The 21,776-nt window shown below is 42.9% G+C and overlaps 1 protein-coding gene across 2 annotated transcripts in view; it reads right to left on the bottom strand.

Moving 5' to 3' along the window:
- Positions 1–4,292: 4,292 nt before the first annotated feature.
- Positions 4,293–21,776, bottom strand: part of URGCP (upregulator of cell proliferation) — a 35,464-nt gene continuing 17,980 nt past the window's right edge. The window contains exons 3-5 of one of the 2 annotated variants that reach the window (XM_061127629.1): positions 13,169–13,219; positions 12,914–12,952; positions 4,293–9,830 (exon numbers count right to left, since the gene is read on the bottom strand). In XM_061127629.1, coding sequence (XP_060983612.1) covers positions 7,237–9,830; positions 12,914–12,952; positions 13,169–13,219 — 2,684 coding nt within the window. In that variant the 3' untranslated portion in view covers positions 4,293–7,236. The remainder of the gene's footprint in view (positions 9,831–12,913; positions 12,953–13,168; positions 13,220–21,776) is intronic. The other variant, XM_061127628.1, reaches the window with a different exon arrangement.

Raw genomic sequence — 21,776 nt, 5'->3', positions numbered from 1 at the left:
ACCAGTGATTGACCAAAGTCACGGTTACAGCCTCCTGTGTGAGCCAGAAGGCCCTAAGGGAACTCAGGGAAGAGAAATTATCTCTGTAAATATGCAAGATGGTGGCCCCAAGCTGAGAAGTATATGAAAGGAGTGACTTAAATAATCCCAGACTCTTGCATCTTCCCATACATAGAATACTAAATTCCTAAACTTGCTAGCTGAGTTCCTTTACTTAACAATAATCTTCGATGTTTAGATTGCCTGTCCCCACCTCTCCCTTTGTTGCAAACTTTGCACACCTGGCTCCCAGGCCCGCCTCCTTGAAGCAGTGTTCTCAGAGCTACTGAGCTGCTGTCTCCCAGGCTCAGGGTCCTAAACATTCCCACCAAATAAAATAACTGTATTTACAGGTTGTAACTAGTAGTTTTTAGTCGACAGGGTTAAGGGACACAGACTGCAATGTAAAAATAAGTAGGGTAAAAGAAATATTGTTCGATACAGGGAAAATAAAAAGTTTTTTTAATTTTATAATAACTTTAAATGAAGTATAATCTATAAAAATATTGAATTATTAATATTGTTGTACACCTAATATAGTATTTTACACTAATATTAATAAATTAGCTGAACCTTAAACTTAAAAATCATCCAAGTCTTCAAGGATGGGTTATGCAGAGGGTAAGTTTTCACATCTGACCATAATCTAGGATCTGGTCCTTGAGGAAGGGAAGTTTTAAGGGAGAAAGGGCTGATGGACAGGAAATTCTTGGAGATATTATAGAACCTGCTCTACTCAAACCAAAGCATTGCCAAGGTAATTGTATCCAGAAATTATTGTCAGAGGGGAAAATATCAACACTGGATATCTTAGTTAAGAATTTAACATAATAATGGAAAAAACACAGACTCTGGATTCAGGTATAACAATCTTTGTACAATTGAGCCTCAGTCCCATAATCTATATAATTGGTTTTGTTAATAATACCACCTCATAGAGCTGTTACTGGTACTGTTAGGTTGAATCATGTGAAGTTGCCACCATTTGACCATTTTGACTTAAATCATTCACCCTAATGCTGCTTACAACTGCTGTGGTTTCCAGTGGAGGGGAGGACTAGATTATTATCTGTGTAGAAGGGAAATAGAGGCAAAGGCAAACAGTGAATTGCCTCAGATGACACTGGGGAGGTTTGGAGAGGGACCCTTGGCTTCAGTGCAGTACATTTTCCATGATCAAGTTTCCTCTGACCATTTGGAGCTGGTTTCTCCAAAAAGGGACAGTGTCTTTCATGCCCACTTTACTAAGAAAGTTTTATTTCTAAAATTTTTAACTGTGGCCTCCAGCTGTTCTGCATATTGAATAAGGGGACAGAATAGGAATGAGATGTTCTTCAATCACAATATTTTTCAAATATAAGAACTTTCAACTTTAACTGAAGGACTCTTTTAAGCTGATAGTATTTTTTTCTTTTAAAAGTTTCCATAAAGTTTGGTAGTTTATATTTTGGTAAATTTTTGAAAAGTGAAAGTTGCTCAGTCGTGTCTGACTCTTTGCGATCCCATGAACTGCAGTCTATGGAATTCTCCAGGCCATAATACTGGAGTGGGTAGACTTTCCCTTCTCCAGGTGACTTTCCCAACCCATGGATCAAACCCAGGTTTCCCGCATTGCAGGTGGATTATTTACCAGCTGAGCCACAAGAGAAGCATTTTTAAATCTCTAAAGTGGTGAGGAACGTGGGATCTGGTAGATATAGATCAGGTAGAACTACAACTTCCTGGCTTGTCAATTTAGGCAAGTGACTTGACCTTCCTGAGTCTCAGTTTCTCTTATCTATAAAATGAGGACAATGATGGTTGTTGTGAAACTCACCTTGTAAAATGCCTGATGGAGTGAGCAGTTAATAAATATTTTGTTGTTGTTGTTGTTTAAATAATAAAGTCTCTGATATCTATATCCTTTTAGAGAAATGAACCAGCCATTGAGGGTTTATGAGAATTCACTGGAACACCACCTTCACCCACGGTTTCCATCGAGGTGACAATGGCCTGGACTTCACAGCAGAAGGCAGTGCTGTCCAGCCGAGCAGGAGCTGTTGTGCTTGGGGTTCAAGTTTTGCCACTCTTCCTTATGCATGAGAGTCTCCCAGGAATTCCAAACTGATCCAGATCATTTACTACCTTTTGTTTATTATCTTTATTTTATACTATGCCTTGTTGCAAAAAGGGATTCAGCTGGTTCCTTGAAAGGGGGTGATGGGGGAGGGGGGGTCACATGAATGTGTTTGCATGATTTAAACAACTTAAAAGTATATTTTAATACATTAGCATGAACTTACATTGTTTTAGATCATCAAGAGAAAAAATTTAGTAGGATATTTATTTTTCTGTAATTTCCATTTAACAAAACACTAACGGTGTTTTTATACACTTTGCTTCTCCCATCAATCCTAGAAAGGAAGCAGTATTGTCCAGGTTTTGCAGATCAGAAGGGGGAAGCTCGGAGACTCCCCTGAGGTTATAGAACTAGCAAAGGGTAGCAACCTTCTTGTTCCAAAGCATGTGCTCATTCCGTATCTGGGGTTCCACTGCATCACTGAGTGAGGGTGAGTGTTCAGAACCACAGAGGATGGAGGAATGGCCCGTGTGTCTGTGGCTGGGCACAGAGCGCTCCGGACTGGCCCAGGGGGACTCCCTTACCGGGAGTCCAGACCAGAACCCTGGGGAGACAAGGATGTCCAGCTGTTTATCCTCACAGGTGAGCTCCTTTGCTCTCCTCGTGGTAGCCAGGAGGATCCAGATTCCCCTTTTTACTGTCAGAGCAGCGATTCTCCACCCTGACTGCATATTAGAGTCCACTGGACCCCATACCACAAGGACAGTACTGGGCAGAGTGGTGGCACCTGTCCTCCTGCAGTGCTCCTTAGATAATCCCAATTTACAGCCAAGGCTGAGAAACAGCATCCTCAACTCCAGGTCTATGTGAAAGACCCCCAGAACTTGATCTGTAGAGACCCCGTTGCAGGAAAGGGATATTAGATGATCCTTACAACCCTTTCCTACCACCAGTCTTAGGAGACCATCACAGCTCTTATGCTGAGGGGACTAGAAAAAGGAGGGGGCTTCTGTGTGGTCTGGAGTTTTTTTGAAGATGGGTTCAGTGGGTCCAGTGTAGCCCAAAGGCTCACTTGTGTCAAAGGACAGAGCACTGGCTAGGCTGCGGGGTGGCACTGTGTGAGAAGGAGACTGCACAGCACAGTCCAGCCTAGAACAGTGTTTGTTTCCTGAACTCACAAGCATGCAGCCTCTGGGAGCAGTGATCTCAGGCAGAGACGTCTGCCATCCTGTTGGCTGTGGGGTCATGGAGACAACTCCACTTATGTTGGTTCTCCTCACAAGATGGACTTGTTCTAGTTCAGAACTGCTGATACTTTAAATTTTGTAACCCTATGGTTTTTGTGTCACTCTAGGTAATTCATTTTCTGCTAGTAACCAACCCATTCACTAAGAGAATCCCAGAGGTTCTCACGACCTCTATTCTGTGAACTAAGCTAAACAACCACTGAAATCAAATTAAAGCCGAGTCTTGAATTGTCTTCTCTCTTGCATAGGAAGCTAAAGCGGCCCTAATCCCATGTTTCCCCATGAGCCCCTACCCCTACCCCTCAACTCTCCTTCTATTGAGGCACAAGAAGAGGGGTTACATCCAAAACTATCATTACTGACCAGCATTGGCATGCTGAGGAAGTCCAGTCTCCCGATGGTGGAACCAATTAGAAACACCCTTTGCTACACTGGTAGCCTAAACTAAAAGGGGTCCTACTTCAGGACCACTTGAAGTAGATGGATAGGCGTGGGCCTCATATATGAAAGGCACTGAGACATCGCTCCCTGGTTCTTAGATACTGTGCTAGACCTAGACACAAAAAATGGGCTTGATATCCTTTCTTCTGATGGGGAGGGCAGAGAAGGAGACAAGTAAAACGGGCTTAGATAAGGACCATGACCCCCTTAGGTGGTGGAGTGGAGGTGGGGCTGCCGTCAAAGCCATCCTGAAGAAGGGCCAGCCAGGACCAGGGACAGCTGGATGGAGGCCCCAGGCAGACAGCGTAGATGCAGCCATGGAGCCCAGTGTGGGCGCTGCGGATGCGGGCTGGAAAGTCACAGAAGCCGGAGCAAGATCACCGTGGAGCTCTCTTCTGTGGCTCCGACTTACTGGTGCTTGTAAGGCTGCATTCTGATGTAATTTTGTTGAAATTTTAGGAACTGAGGATAGGTTTGTAGCGAAAGTCATTTTTTTTACTACTGACTCAGAAAGAAAGGATTTCTCTTTATTGGGCTAATTCACATCTGAGGAGCTGAGGAGAGCTACCAGATTAGGTTTACACTGGTACAGATTTCTCAACAGTAGCCCTGCTAGACAATATGTTTCAGTAAATCTAAGACCACATCGTTTAGAAGACATTACCATTTAGAAGGAGAAAAGGCTGCAAATTAAGATATCACTGATCAATTACAAGATAAATCCTTTTTGGCCTGTTTAGGCCAACCATGAGGTTGATGGAGAAGGCAGGCAGCTTCCTTTGCATGAGTCTCGGGTACGCAGACTGGGTAGACACATCTTCAGGTGCCTTACTTGTGTGTGCACACAGACTGGCTCCTCCAAAACCAGCTTTTGTGCACTCACCACAGAGGAGGTGCTAGTAGTGACAGATAAGGCTTAGAGACGTTGAATGACTCTGTTCAAGGGTCATGTAATTAGCAGGAAGCAAGGCCAAGTTCAAAACCAGGCCTTGAGTCCCACATCCTACTTTCTGTCTCCAGGGAATGGGGCAGGTGCTCTTGTGCCCAGTCTTAAGACTCCTAGGCCCGTTTACTCCAAGATCACTGACATGGTTTATGCTTTCACTGAAGTACCTGATACCCTGTGAGCAGTCCACCCACCCGTTCCTCTGAGAGGCTCTCACATCACCAAGCTGGGCTCCAAAGACATTACTGCCCAGTAGCCCCACAGCAAGTTCCATGACCTCTCAGACCCTAAAGATGTCTTCAGGTCTGATGTAGGGAGGCCTTCTGACTGTGGTGAACCCATGAATGGCTACAGTAGGCTGATGCTTAGTGTTCTGAGCTCCAGGGCCAGGGTCACCTCTCTGAGCCGCAGACCCCAATCCCAGCTGTGTCACTAGTTCTGGAAATCTCTTGCTTGGGCCCTAGGGCCACCTCCTCTCTGTACTTTGCGATTTCAGGAAAATGAGGCCTCCAGGTAGTGACCAGGAACTTCTTTCTGTTCTCTGAACTCCTTCTACCAGACTTGGAAAGGAAGCCCTCCAGACTGGAACCCTTTCTTTAATGGCAGGCTTCTCAGCCCCTGTTCCAGAGCCCCAGGATGCTCCTCCTGCCACCCCTGAAGTTCAGAATGTGGTCCCTGTGCTCCGGGAGCCTGGCTCTGGATATGTGAAACAGAGGTTGGAGGAAGTGCTGGAACTTGGGGAACCTAGTCTTTTGCTAACAAATTTAGGAAAACCTTATCACTTCTGAGGGCTTCTCTGGTGGCTCAGACAGTAAAGAATCGACCTGCAACATGGGAGACCAGGGTTTGATCCCTGGGTTGGGAAGATCCCCTGGAGAAGGGATAGGCTACCCACTCCAGTATTCTGGCCTGGAGAATTACATGAACTCTACAGTACGTGGGGTCACGAAGAGTCGGACACGACTTTCATGTATCACTTCTGAAACTCAAAAGAGTTTCTAATGCTCAGGCACTACAAATTCATTTCTTCCTGGATCATTATATACACAAATAGTAAGATGTTGGTTCACCTGGAAATACCAAAACCTGTCCTTCTTTTTTCCCTTAGAGCCATGAAAACTACCCAGTTGCCTCTCTAGCACTACAGGAATTTCACCCAGGATATTCCTGGGTCCCAAATTCAAGCACTGGAAATCTCTTACAACTGTTGAATATCAACCTGTTCCTTTAAAAATTGATTCAAGCTGTTCCAGCACAGATAAATTCTAGCTGGAAACTCACCAGAGGAGAAACTCCATGTTCTGGCTCATGGTGTCAAGTGGGCCATGGATGATGTCAAGGGTCTGGCCCTGGAGGCATGAAACTGAGATGAAGGGGACGCCCAGGGGCCAGGCTGGGGTTCAGCCCGGAAGCTGTGGAAGTTTGGGGACAACAAGCGGTCACAAGCAGAGGCACAGGGCAGAGGACACCCCCTTCCTCATCAGCTCCTCACCGCCAATGCAGGTGTGTGGGCTGGACGAGCTGCTGAACTGCTCCAGGCCTCCTTTCCTAAAATGGGTAAGGATGGAGCTATCATCACCATCACAGAGTTCCCATGGAGATATCTGGTTCAGTTTTCTATGAACAGCCTGAAGGCTGGATCTCTGCTCAAAGAAATGGGACATGATGGAGTTTTTAAAGACGCTCTCCCAGGTGTCCACATTCCAGATGTTCTAGTAAGCGGCCCCCTCAGACAGACACTGTGATCCTCTTTGAAGAAAAAGAGAAATCAAGGCACAGCGAGGAACCTGCCCATTACTTACCACTTGTGCACTCACTAATTTCATTCATTCAACACACATTTATTAAGTGCCTGCAGTGTGTCAGGCTCTGGGGGTACACATGTGGGTCATGTACTCTCAAGGAGCTCACAGGTCTAGGCGAGAGGCAAACGTCTGCACAGGTGAGACCCTGCACGTGTTGAGTGTTGTGGCGGAGGTGTGAACAAAGTGCTGTGGACGCAACAGAACCAGCAGGAGCCCTCCCGAGGCAGGGGCAGTCCATACATGCGTGCACAGAGCGGGCACCCCCTCAGTGGGCAGGACCGGGTCGCCCATGCCGGCCTAGTGGGAAGGCCTACCTGCGTCCTCAGGGCACCTTCCCGGCCCTACCCTGATTACTGTCTGCCTGGGCTGCAGTTGTCAGGAGCCACTCTCTGCTCCAGAGGCTAATGACAGAGGGTAGCGGTACAAAAGGCAAACCAGCAGGGGCTGCCGAGTTCAGAGACAAAGACTTTACTGCTTGTGTCGATAGCTCCTGCCCCAGGCTGTCATACTCCTGAAAGCATCTCTGAGCTGGTCTGTGAGGTAACTTCCTTCCCTAACACTGTGTAGGCAACTCCAGACCCCAGCCCCGTTTCCACTGTTCTCCCCTCTCAGAAGCTGGGCACAGCCCCACGTGGACATGCCCATCAGGACAGGTTGCCCAGAGCAGGCCTCCGGCAGCTGAACTTTCCTTTTGATGACTCACAGCCGTCTTACCAGCTCAATGAGCTGCTGAATGTTTTTATTTTGGTTGGACAGGCCATTCCTGATGTTTTCTAGCAGGCATCGCTTCAGTTCAAAAATGGCTTCACTGTACGCCAAGTTCACAGCGGCCATGGGAGGCACTCCATGCCATAGGCCAGGGATGTGCCAAATGTGCTGCTTCTCAGGGTCCCAAAAGGCCAGGTCAGCCAGCGTCTGGATCCCGTCACCCTGTTTCTCCATTTGCACTGTGGCTCTGCCCACATCACTGGGCTGGTCCAGGAGCTGCCTCCGCTCTCTTGGCTTGGAGCCAAGGGCAGACACATCATGAAGGTTCTGGTATACAAACTGATAGTTGGGCATGTGCCCTGTTTTTTCCAGCCTCAGAAATGCATGCAGAATAGCTGGTGGAATGTTCCTTGTTTCGGCTAAACTGACCACAGTGACATTGCTCAGCCCCATAATCAAAGTGGCCAGGGAAGCCTCCCGCTCAAACCTCTCCCCTGCCTCGGTCCGGACTCCAGCTATCAAGCCCCCAGAGTCTATTACCAGGATGTGATCACAGCCCAGGTCCTGGCTAAAGCTCTCGGCCACCTTAATGAGCTGCATGAAGGCCCCTCGAGGACCACGGCCCCTTCCTGTGACAAACCGCAGCCCGAACATGGTATTGAGAAGGGTGGACTTGCCCGTGCCTGGCATGCCAAGTGCTGACAGGACGACCAGGCGCGACCTCCTCTCCAGGCGGACGTGTAGCTCCTTCAGGAGCCCTGTGACCCAGCGCAAGGGGGGGCTCAGGGTGTTCCCATCGATCAGCTCCAGGGGAAGCCCCTTCAGCAGCAGCTCCAAGGCCAAGCCTGGGAAGTGGGCAAACCGCCTCTGCCCTGCTGGCAGCTTCCCTGCCTCCACAAGGCAGCTTTCGGCCTCGTAAAACTGTCCCATCTCCCGCAGGAAATGCTCCACCCCCAGGGGCTCAGGCCAGAACGGCTCACTGAAGTCCACGGCCCCACAGTGCTTTGGTCTCAGGGTAAAAATCATCTCTGGAGATGGTCTTGGCCTTGGCTGGGCCACCCGGGCCAGTCCCCACTCCATCCATTTCAGGAAGTACTGCTTCTCCCCCAGGGAGGGGCTGCTGATGCCCGAGATGAACTCCTGGACCCCCCAGGAAGGGTCATGGTCATTCTGCTGCATTCGAAGTTCCAGTAACCGATGCCTCAGCTCAGCCCTGTACTTCTCAGGAGGGTCACTGGCCCACTGGATCTGGCAGAGCTCCTTCTCCACCTGGGCCGCCTTTCTCCAAAGTTCCCCCTGTAGCCGCAGCTCGTCCCTGCGGTAGGCGTCCAAGTCCTTGATTTTCCTGGTGATCCGCTCCATCCGGTCCTTGGCCCGCTGACACTCCTCACAGTCCTCATCGACCTTCAGCCCCAGCTTGCGGGCTGCGTTCGCCATGTCCTCCACGGACACCCTCCTGCAGGGGGACCGGGTCACATGTGCAACAATGGCGCGGACCCTACGCACGAAGCCCACACTGTCTGTGCTGCTGACCTTCACGAGGACGTGTGAGTGATCCATCTTCAGCACGGGAATTAACCTGTTCAGAAATCTCAGGTTTGTGTTTCGCTTCCCACGGTAGGGACTGAGGATGAAGTAGTATTTTGTGGCCGACCCCTTCATGGAAGACAGCAATTTGTATTCCTTCTTACTGATGTTGTCAGTCAAGATGAATATGGCCGAGGAGATTTCTGTCAAGAGCTTGAACTGCAGCCAGTGAGACCCAATGTCACCTCTCAAGTTTAGGAAGGCCATGGGCTCTGGGAAAATGTCCAAGTCCTCCCTGCCACTGGGCAGAAACCAGGAAATTTCTACCAGCCCATCTGCTATCTCCCGAGGGTTGGTGCCCAAGTTCAGATCCCGATGCCAGAAACAGTCCTGCTGCCTGTGACTGGGGCTGAGCACGTCGTTGAGAAGCTGGGATTTGGAGTTGCTGCTGACCTCCATGCGCACAAAGGCGAAGGCAGGTGCTCGGGCAAGGACCATGCTGTCTTCTCTGAAGCTGCCCACCACCCTTGGGGGCTGTGACCCCCATGTCCGCACAGTCCCCCTCATGGCCCACAGCAGAAATGTGTGGTAGTGGTTTTCTGGGTCAGGCAAAATAAGAGGGAGTGCAAACTGGCAGAGAGACATTTTTGACACAATTTCTTGTTGCAGGAAACTATCAGAGGAAAGCAGAAGGGCACAGAGAAGGTCCAAGGGATTCACAGGTGTGTCAGGTGTTGGCAGCTCGGAGAAGGAATAGATGTCTGCTGAGATGTCCTCGGCCGTGTCCCAGTAGATGATCTCCTCTTCCATTTGGCTCTCCTTCTCCACAGGCCTGGTGTCCAGGGGAAGGTCCAGGACCATGGTGGTATTCCTGGCTTCAGCATTGAGGGCCTGCAGCTTCCTGAGAAAATTCCAGGGCAAGTCCTTGGGAGTCTGAGGAGCCCAGTTCTTCATGCTGTCACTGCTGATCTGTAAGGCGTCCTGGAGGCTGAGTTTCTGTGTTTGGTATGTCTCTAGTCCCAAAAGAAACAGCATTTCTTGTAGTCTGCTCCTCTCCTCTGTGGAGAGAAATGAAGATATAATTGCTTACTCTGCATGTCAGGGCACCCAGGTTAGAGGTGGGGAGGGAGATCCCAACTCAGCAGGTAGGAGATGGCCTCCTTCAGAGCAAAATGCAGGCACCCCTAGGCCACCTGAGAACAAGACAAAGGTAACATCACCCACCCCAGTCCCAAGTGCACCCAGAGAGTGTATGACATTAGAGATGAAAAAGAAAGGGACATCCAGGGGCTACAATTAAGAATTGGGAGATTTTATATAAAAAATGTCTTGTTTCTCTTGAAGCCTCCAAGATTTAGCAATGCCAAGCCCAAATTTAATTGGCTAGAGTAAGCAGCTATGCACTTTAGATGTTGAACACGGGCCTCATTCTCTGGCCACATCCCCCTCCCTTCAACATACTCCTGTGCTTCTGGCCCAGCAGTGGATTCCCTCACACTGTCACCAGGAATTTTCCACAGTGGACACAATCACTGATTCACTGTGGTTTTCTGGTTGATGTTCTTTTCTGTCTACAAATTGGAAATTTTGTAAAGGAAACAGGGAGTTACTCTTGGGTACAGAGTAATAGAAATCACTTTTAAATAACATTTCTCCAAACCTGAAGCCAATAGTATGGTTCTAAATTTTCACTGTATTAAAATATTTTGTAGAGATTCTAAGTCTGTACTTATTTGTTCAGATTTTCAGCCATAACATCCAATAGAGTATGAATTCTTACAAGCACTAGGTGCTCAGAACAGTAATGCCACCTGCAAAGGTTTCCTCTGCCATCCCTGTTCTTGGCCATAGCATCTTACCAATTTTCATTGCATATAATTTACTGCATATAATTTTTTCAGTCACCAAGTCGTGTCCAACTCTTCGTGACCCCATGGACTGCAGCACACCAGGCTTCCATGTACCTCACCATCTCCTGGAGTTTGCCCAAGTTCATGTCCATTGCATCAGTGATGTCATAGAACCATCTCATCCTCTGTTACCACTTCTCCTCCTGCCCTCAGTCTTTCCCAGAATCAGGGTCTTTTCCAATGAATCAGCTGTTCGCATCAGGTGGCCAAAGTACTGGAGCTTTAGCTTCAACATCAATCCTTCTAATGAGTATTTGTGGTTGATTTCCTAGAAGATTGACTGGTTTGATCTCTTTGCTTGAGAGCCCAGAGGACTCTCAAGAGTTTTCTCTAGCACCACAGTTCAAAAGCATCAATTCTTCAGTGTTCTGCCTTCTTTATGGTCCAGCTCTCACAACCGTTCATGACTACTGGAAAGACCACAGCCTTGACTATATGGATCTTTGTCAGCAAAGTGATGTCTTTGCTTTTTAACACACTGTCTAGGTTTGCCATAGCTTTCCTGCCAAGAAGCAGTCGTCTTCTAATGTCATGGCTGCAGTCACCATCCGCAGTGATTTTAGAGCCCAAGAAGAGGAAATCTGTCACTGCTTCCACCTTTTCCCCTTCTATTTGCCATGAAGTGATGGGGCCAGATGCCATGATCTTAGTTTTTTTAACATTGAGTTTTAAGTCAAATTTTTCACTCTCCTCCTTCACCCTCATCAAGAGGCTCTTTAGCGCCTCTTCGCTTTCTGCCATTGGTATCATCTGCATATCCGAGGTTGTTCATGTTTCTCCCAGCAATCTTGGTTCCAGCTTGTAATTCATCCAGCTCAGCATTTCACATGACGTGCCCGGTGTATAAGTTAAATAAACAAGGTGACAATAAACAGCCTTGCGTACTCCTTTCTCAATCCTGAACCAGGATTGTTGTTCCATGTCTGGTTCTAACTGTTGCTTCTTGAGACATACAGGTTTCTCAGGAGACAGGTCTGGTATTCCCATCTCTTTTAAGAGCTTTCCATAGTTTGTTATGATCCACACAGTCAAAGGCTTTAGCATAGTCAATGAAACAGACGTAGATGTTTTTCTGGAAATTCCCTCTATGATCCAGTGAATGTTGGCAATTTGATCTCTGGTTCCTGCCTTTTCTAAACCCAGCTTGGACATCTAGAAGTTCTCTGTTCATGTAATGCTGAAGTTTAGCATGCAAGATTTGGAACATAACCTTACTAGCAGGGGGCAGGGGACATGAGTGCAATTGTCCAGTGACTTCAACATTCTTTAGTATTGCCTTCTTGGGGATTGGGATGAGGATTGACCTTTTCCAGTCCTATGGCCATTGCTGGGTTTTCCAAATTTGCTGACATATTGAGTGCAGCATTTTGATAGCACTGCACATAATTAGAAAACTTTAAATGTTAAATATATTACCAAAACAAATAAACACAAATCCTGCTGAGCTCTAGGATTCTCTCCATTCTTTTCTCAAAAGAGGAAGCTACGCCTATGATGCTACCTTAGGTGCTGACAGAAACCACAGGAGGAAGTACAGGTGACCAACCTTCTTCTTGTTTCCCAGTAAGTTATATGATGGGATCAGGACCATGCCTGGGTGAAGAGCAGGACTCAAAGCACTCATTCCCCTGTAGGGATCCACTTGCTGCCTAATGTCTCTCTTCAGAAGCTCAACCCTCCACAGGGGCTAACTGGCCATGCTATCATCCCAGAGAGTCAAGAGCTGGCAAACTTGTTGCAGAAACAAAAGAAATCCATCATATAAGTAACTTAGGTTTCTGATTATTGCCTGAATGAAACAAGGGACATTGTTTTTCTTATCCATACATAGAATAACTTTTTTAAGTAGCATGGTAGCTAAATGTGACAGGGAAAGCCAGAGCAAACAAACCTATTAATGTGTACATCCATGCCCAGTCCATGACCCTTGGCAGATCTATAAATGAAACCACTGGATCAGATGAATGACTCCCAAACTTGGATATGCTTTAGGATCACTTTGGGAACTTCTTAAAATTAAGATTTTTGAGCTTTACGTCCAAATATGCAAATTGATCATGTTAATCTATACGGTAACAGCTCCCCAGGGTTTGTTTTTCTGGCAGTATTATTAATGGCACATAAAGGATTAATGGACTAGCAGTGATTCTGATGCAGTCAGGGGTTGAAACTACCAGCCCAGAAAATGTTTTCCATCAATAAGACAGACAGAGCAGAGAGAAGAAACATACCTATTGGAAAGTCACTATCCTGAGCTTCATTTGGACCCTCTAAAAAAAGCAAAGGAAAATGAAATATCAATCAAATCAGGGAGCTTGAATTGACACAAATTAACTTAGGCTAAACTCAGAACCCCCATTCTTTCTTACTAAGGTAGTAACTTCTCCCAATCGTTCAAAATCTAAAATCCCAGTTATTTTTTTCACTTTGCCCATTCCTTATCTCTTTCCCTAATCCAGTCTGTTGCCAAATCCTGTAATTTCTACCTCCATAATGAAATTCGCAGTCATCTCCTTCCATTTCTCTCCATTCCAAATCTGGAAGAAAAAAAACATATATACACATTTAGTTTCATCAGCAAGTTAGGACCTTTCTACCAGAAAATTCAAGTGAAAATATAATGTTTAAGATCACTAGCCCAGGTTGGATGCATGAGACAAGTGCTCGGGGCTGGTGCACTGGGAAGACCCAGAGGTGGAGATTGGGTGGAGAGGGAGGTGGGAGGGGGGATCGGGATGGGGAATACATGTAAATCCATGGCTGATTCATGTCAATGTATGACAAAAACCACTGCAATATTGTAAAGTAATTAGCCTCCAACTAATAAAAATAAATGGAAAAAATAATAATTTATAAAAAAAAGATACAACATTTATTTTTAGTACTATTATTGGTTTCCATTTTTCCTATGTAAATTTCATCTGCTTACAACCCCAAATATGACACAAAGTAGTAATAACCACACACAGAAGATAATGATTTGCTCTAGGATTACCAGTCCATCCTAAAGGAGATCAGTCCTGAATGTTCACTGGAAGGACTGATGTTGAAGCTGAAACTCCAATACTTTGGCCACCTGATGCGAAGAGCTGACTCATTTGAAAAGACCCTGATGCCTGGAAAGATTGAAGGCAGGAGGAAAAGGGGATGACGGAGGATGAGATAGTTGGATGGCATCACTGACTCGTTGGACATGCGTTTGGGTGGACTCCAGGAGTTGGTGATGGACCGGGAGGCCTGGTGTGCTGCGGTCCCTGGGGTTGCAAAGAGTCGGACATGACTGAGTGACTGAACTGAACTGAGCTGATATTCCTTGTAAAATTTACTAAGTTTTGTGAAAATAAAATATAAAAAAAACTTCATGAAACTTACATAGATTAATCTTTGATTTTAGAAACTATTAAAATATAAGTTGATATAAATTCTCTGGTTCAGTTTCAAGATTACCTTCCACAAACTTTTTTTATTCTAGCATAAGGAGTTTTTGTTATCACTTAAAATGATGCACATATATGGGGGGAGGGCATAGAGTGGGGAATAGTTATAACTTACAAGTAAATTGGTAATTATTCCAAGTCTCTAACAGCATAATATATTCATCAATACTAAATAATTTTAATTACTGAATTATTTAATTTAGTGCTATTTGGATATTTACATTGGGAAAAAAGACATTAAAACTCTAGATTTGCTAGCAAAAGTAGAATAGTTGGAGCAAGACTTCTCTACATATTTTTATTGTTTTGATTTTTGATCCAAGTAATAGTATCACCTATTTCAAAATTATAATTGTATCTTTAAAATATTATGAATCAGGAAAAGATACTGACATTTTTAGACTTATTAATTCTCTCATGACTTCTATATAATCAGATAAACATGACAATTCAGTCTTCTTTAACTTAAGAGAAGACATGAAGAGCTGGAAAGAGAAAAACAGAGAAAAAGGACAGGAGATTTGAAGAACATGAGCATATTAGAGAAGACACAAATGATTCACATAGATTGAACTGCACTGTTGAGGAGTCAAATTATTCACAGTGGACAAAAGACAACAGAAGAATTTTTGCAAGGAACCCAAAATGCATTCTGAGAAAGTACAATGGTTCAAGGTGAGAACAGGACGCTTAGGGAAGCCTGAGATGGGGTCAAGCCTGAGACAGTAGTTTTGAGCTGGAAGCAAGGAATAAACTTTAGACCCAGAGAAGACAGGGCCTGCTTTACTACTAATGGGAGAGAGCTTTGATTTAGAACAGGGAGCTAATAGGTGGATGAAGGCAAGGATGCACAAAGTGGCCAAAGGTCAGGCTATCAAACTAAGGAATCGCTGATGAGGGGTGTAAGAGCCTAAAGTTTCAGGAGCAGAGAACTCTGGAAGTCAAGATAAACATTGGTCACTAGCAGACTGCAGGAGGGTTTCAGACAAGGACACAAGTCAGCAGCAAATACAGGAGGCCAGCAGTGGTTTGGTCCTGTGGGCCAAAGTCTCCACTCTATTTTCTGCTGGACAAGAACTGATCAGGATGGGACAGGCTTTGGTCCCAAACCTATGGGGATGCTGGGTTCAAATGGAACACAAGGAGCAGAGTGGGCAGGATCCACTTGAAATGAACTCTAAGTGGGGCAATTAAAATCATTCACAACCATCAAATTGAATGACTTTTTTTCAGTTATTAAAGTAGCCAGTACTCACACTAGAGTTTTTCATCAAATTTTGGAATATTTGTTATATTTGACACCTGGGGGTTGTTTGTGTTAAGAAGGAGCTATGGACACCTACATGCACAAGAAAGAGGTTGAACTCCTACCTCACACCATATATAAAAATTAACTCAAAAGGTATCAGTGACCTAAATATGAGCTAAACCCATAAAACTCTTAGAGTAAGACATGAGGAAGGGTAAATCTTCATAGCCTTGAATTTGGTAATGAATTCTTAGGTATAACACCAAAAGTACAGGCCACAAAAAATACATAAACTGGACTTCATCAAAGTAAAATTCTGCATGCATCAAAGAACATTCTCAAGAAAGTGAAAGACAACCTATGAATGTGGAAAATATGTGCAAACCATATGTGATTGGATCTAGTATCTGGACTATGTAAACAAGTACAACTTCACAATAGAAAAGACAAAAAAAAAACTCAATTGAAAAGTGGAATATTCAAAGAACTTGAATAGACATTTCTCCAAAATAATATACAAATGGTCAGATGCACATAAAATGATGCTCCACATCATCAGTCACTAGGGAAACCAAATCAAAACCACAGTGAGATAGCACTGCAACCTGTTAGGATGGCGATTTTAAAAAAGGATGGAGAACAGCAAGCATGCACAGGATGGGGGAAACCGGAACTCTTGTACATTTCCGGCAGGACTTTAAGCGGTGCAGCTGTTGGGAAAACAATTTGGCTGTTCCTCAAACAGTTAAACACAGAATTACCAGTTGACTCACTAATTCCACTCTGAGGTATATGCCTAGAAGAACTTAAAACAGGGACTCAAACAACTACATGTATATGCATGTTCATAGCATGATTATTCACAATAGCCAAAAGGTGGAAACCAAATAGCCAATGTCCACTGACAGATGAATAGATAAACAAAATGTGGTCTATCCATACAATAGAATATAATTCAACCCTAAAAAAGAACAACATGGAGGAACTCCAAAACACTATGCTAGGTGAAAAAAAATAAACACAAAAGGGCACATATTGTATGACTTCATTTATAGGAAAATATTTAACATAAATATAAACAAAGACTTAACACAGATTGGTGGTCCACTCTGGAAATTGGGAGGAGAGATGGGAGAAACTGCATAAGGAATAGAGAGTTTTACTTTCAAGTGATGGAAATGTTTTGGAAATCACATAAATAAGAAGTGGTGATTTCATAAGTTTATGAATGTACTAAATGTCATAGAATTGTTCACCATAAAACGTTTTTTTCCCCCAGTATTTTTCCGTTTTTAAAAATTGTGTTAAAATACACGTAACATAAAATTTACTATTTTTTTGGGGGTGGGGGGGCCATGCCACATGGCTTGCAGGATCTTAGTTTCCAGACCAGGGAGTGAACCCAGACCCTGGGAAGTGAAAGCGCAAAGTCCTAACCACTGGACCACCAGGGAATTCCCTGAAACATGTTTAAGTGTACAGATCAGTGGCATTATATACTTTCTGACTTTATGCTTTTGACTACTCTAACTCACATAACTACACTCATACATTATTTGTCTTTTTGTGACTATTTCACTTAGCATAATGTTCTCAAAGTTCATCCTTGCTGTTGCGTAATGTAGAATTCGCTTCCTTTTAAAATCTGAGTAATATTCCATTGTATGTATATACCATATTTTGGTAATCCATTCATCCATTGATGGACACTTATGTTGCTTCCATGTTTTAATTATTGTGAATAATGATGCTATGAACCTGGATGTACAAATATCTCTTTGAGAACTTGATTTTTATTCTTTTGTGTATACACCCAGAAGGGGAATTACTAGATCATATGGTAGTTCTATTTTTAATTTTGTGAGGAGCCCCCATACTGTTTTCTGGGCTCAGTGGTGAAGAATTCACCTGTGATGCAGAAGATGCAGGAGACGTGGGTTCGATCCCTGGGTCAGGAAGATCCCCTGGAGGAGGGCATGGCAACCCACTCCAGTATTCTTGCCTGGAGAATCCTATGGACAAGGAGCCTGGAGGCTACAGTCCACAGGATTGCAAAGACTCAGACAAGACTGAAGTGACTGAGCATGCATGGACACATACAGTTTTTCACAGTGGTTTCACCATTTTACATTTCCAGCAACACTGCACAAGGGTTCCAATTTCTCCACATCTTTGCCAACACATGTTCTTCTCTTTTTTTGTTATACTAGCCATCCTAATGGATGTGAGATTGTATCTCATTGTAGTTTTGATTTGCATTTTCCTAATAATTAGTGATGTAGAGCATCCTTCAGAATCCTTATTGTCCATTTGTATATCTTCTTTGGAGAGATGTCTTTTCAAGGACTTTGTCCAAGTTTGAATCAGGTTGTTTTTTATCATTGAGTTTAAGGAGTTCTCTATATATTCTGACAGTAATCCCTTATCAGATGTTTGACTGCAAGCGTTTTCTCCCCTCCGTGTGTTGACTTTAATCCTCGGGGCGCGCATGCGCAGTCACTTCAGTCCTGTCTGACTCTTTGTGACTCTATGGACTAGCCCGCCAGGTTCCTCAGTCCAGGCGACTCTCCCGGCAAGATTACGGAAGTGGGTTGCCTTGCTTTTCTCCAGGGGATTTTCCAGACCCAGGGATCAAACCTGCATTTCCTATATTACACACGGACTCTTTACCGACTGAGTTACCAGGGGAGCCTTATACTCTGTGGATAGTGTCTTTTCCCCCAAAACTTTACACTTTTAATTTTGTATTGGGGTATGGCCAGTTAACAACGTGGTGGTGCTTTCAGGCGGGCAGTGAAGGGCCTCCGCCATATACATACATGTATCCGTTCTCCCCCAGGTGGATATTGTCTTTTTAAAAATATATATATATTTTTAATTGACATATAGTTGACTCGCATTTTCTCAGGTGCACAGCAAGGTTATACAAATACACATATATCACTTTTGAAATTATTTTCCATCATAGGTTATTACAAGATATTGACTATGGTTCCTTACCCTATACAGTAAACCTTTGTTGCTTGTTGCTTATCTATTTTTTAATTAGAAATCCATCATTCTATTCATATTAAGTCAAATAAGTGGAATCAGAATGTCATAATTTTTAGTTAGAAAAAAATTCATAAGTTTTCTAAAATATATATTATACATTTTTATATGTATGTATACAAAAGCTTTTCTGGTACATTTGATAAAGGCTTGAGAAAGAACATCAAAAAAAAAAAAAAAGATGGAGAAACTGGGGAACATAAACTAAATGAAATGTGAGCACTGAATGTGGAATAGAAAAAGTGAAACAAACAAGCCAAAAGTAAAAGATCATCATATAGTCCAAATGTTCGTAAACATAACTGCTCATTAGAAACATATCTGGAGCTCTGGAGAAAAAAAGCAATACCTGAGCAATTTTTTTCAAAAAATTTCAAGATAATTCTGATATGCATCTGGATTTTAAAAAGTGATTACCAGTTTTTCTATTAGATTCTAGTTTGGGTGATATAGAGCTCTTTTATTTTTCTGTTGACCAATCATGATACGATGGTATTAACTGAGTAAAAGTTACAAAATCACAATAGTAAAAGATGTTTATCAGTTTTCACAATCAATAGCTAGATCAAAAAAAAAGATAATTACAACTGCAAGCCATAATGGGAACATGATCAACTTAACAATATAAAATAATTACATATGATTTGGGGTGGGGTGGTAAGTGGAAGTGCATACACGCATATGTTTTCATCCCCCCAGCCAGTCTATGTCTTTTGGTTGGTGCATTTAATCCATTTACATTTAAGGTAATTATAGATATGTATGATCCTATTACTGTTTTCTTAAGTGTTTTGGGTTTATTTTCTGTAGGTCTTTTCCTACTCTTGTGCTTCCTGCCTAAAGAAGTGTCTTTAGCATTTGTTGTAAAGCTGGTTTGGTGGTGCTGAATTCTCTTTTGCTTGTCTGGAAAGCTTTTGATTTCTCCATTAAATCTGAAGGACAGTCTTGCTGGGTAGAGTAAGTATTCTTGGTTATAGGTTCTTCCCTTTCATCAGTTTGAATAAATCATGCCATTCCCTTCTGGCTCATAGAGTTTCTGTTTAGAAATCAGCTGATAGCCTGATGGGAGTTCCCCATATGTTACTTGTTGTTTTTCCCTTGTTGCTTTTAATATTTTGTCTTGTCTTTAACTTTTGTCAGTTTGATTAGTCTGTGTCTTGGCGTGTTCCTCCTTGGGTTTTTACTTCCTAGGACTCTGTGCTTCCTGGACTTGGTTGACTATTTCCTTTCCCATCTTTGGGACGTTTTCAGCTATCATCTCTTCAGATGTTTTCCCGGGTCCTTTCTCTTTCTTTCTGTGCCCCTCTTACTGTCTCACTGCAGCTTCTTGTTTGTCTTTGGACATGCAGTATCTTTTTTTGGTGGTTTCCAGCATCCTCCTGTTGATGGTTGTTCAACAGCTAGTTGCAATTTTGGTGCTTTCATGGGAGGAGATAACATGCACATCCTTCTACTCCACCATCTTGAACAGGAATCTATTTAGTTTTCTATTCTCTATTTCATTGATCTCTGCTCTAATCATTTATTATTTCTTTCTTTGTGTGACCTTTGCATTTAGCTTGTTTTTCTTTTCCTGTTACAACTTAAAGTTGTAAAGTTAGTCTCTTTATATGTGATGTTTCCTGTTTTTAACATGAGCATTTATAAGTTTCCCCTTAGTACCACTTTGGATGTAGTCTATAAGTGTTAATATGATGTGTTTATATTTTCATTCATGTCTTAACTATTTTTTTAATTTCTTTGTGATTTTGTCTTTTATCCATTGGTTGTTTGAAAGGACATTGTCAGGTCTCCAAAATTTTGTGAATTCTCCAGGTTATGTTAGTGATTTCTAACTTTATCTCACCATGGTCAAAGAAGATACTTTGTATGATATCCATCTTTTAGAAACCACTGACACTTACTTTGTGGCCCTATATATGGTCTGCCCAGGAAAATATCATATGTCCAGTTGAGAAGAATGTGTATATTGTTGTGGTTGCTGGCCGGGGCGGGCAGTTGTTCTGCATATGTCTCTTAGATCTAGTAGGTTTATTGTGTCGTTGAAGGCCTCTATTTCCTCACTCATCTTCTGTCTGGTTGTTCTATCCATTATTCTGAGTGGGGTATTGGAATCCACAACTATTACTGTAGAACCATCTATTTTCTCCTTCAGTTCTCTCAGTTTTTGCTTTTTATATTTTGATGGCCTGACATTACATAAATGCTTATAATTGTTACATCTTCTTGCTGTATTGAAATGTTTGTTAACATGTAATGTCCTTCCTGTCTCTTGGAGTTGTTTTTTACCTAAAGCCTATTTCATCTGAAATTAGTATAGCCACTGCAGTTCTCTTTTGATAATTATTTGCACATAATATCTTTCTCCATCTTTTTACTTTTACAAGTTGTCTTTGAATCTCAAAAGTGAGTCTCTTATAAACAGCATATAATTGGGTCATGTGTTTTTATCAATTCTGCCAATTTCTGTTTTTTGATGGGAGAGTTTAATCTACTTACATTTAAATTACTGATAAGGAGGCACTTATTTCTGCCACTGTGCTATATCTTTTAGTCCCTCACTTCCTGCATTCCTTTCTTCTTTTGTGTCTATTTATTTTTTGGTAGTGAAATGTTTAAATTCCTTCTTGATTCCCTTCTGTGTATATTCTATAACAATTTCCTTTGTGGTTGCCATGGGGATTACATTTAGTCTCCTAAGGTTATAACATTCTAATTTGAATTTATACTAATTTAATGTCAACAACATATTCTCTAATTGTTTACACGCTGTAAAACCAAAAACCCCTTTTGCTTTTTGATATCACAAAATTACATCTTTATATAATGTGTGCCCCTAAACATAAACTAACAACTCTTCAAATGTATTAGTCTCCTAAATTACATACAGAACAAGATTTGGAATTACAAATCAATGTTACAGTAATGCTAGTTATTACATTAATTTTTAATTTAAATATATTGGTCTCGTACATCACATAGACAAAAAAAAGTGCAGTTACAAACAGCTGTTACAATAATACTAGCTATATAATTGCCCATGTTTCTACCTTACTGAGATCTTTATTTCTCATACAGCATAAGGTTACTGTCTAATGTCCTTTCTCTTTGCAGCACTCCCTTAAGTATTTCTTCCAGGGATAACTAGTGGTCACAAACTCCCTCAGCTTTTGTTCATCAGGGAATGTCTTGATTTCTCCCTCATTTCTGAAGCATAGTTTTGCTGGCTATATGAATCCTGGTTGACAGTTTTTTTAAGCGCTTTGACTGTATCTTCTGGCCTCCAAAGTTTCTAATGAGAAATCTGCAGATTATCTCTTTGAAAATCACTTGTAGTGACTTGCTTATCACTTGCTG

This window comes from Dama dama, chromosome 24, assembly GCF_033118175.1.
Source record: "Dama dama isolate Ldn47 chromosome 24, ASM3311817v1, whole genome shotgun sequence".
In the NCBI taxonomy this organism is placed as follows: Eukaryota; Metazoa; Chordata; class Mammalia; order Artiodactyla; family Cervidae; genus Dama; species Dama dama.
Note: the sequence above shows the minus strand (reverse complement) of the source record. Positions and strands in the feature narration are given on the sequence as shown.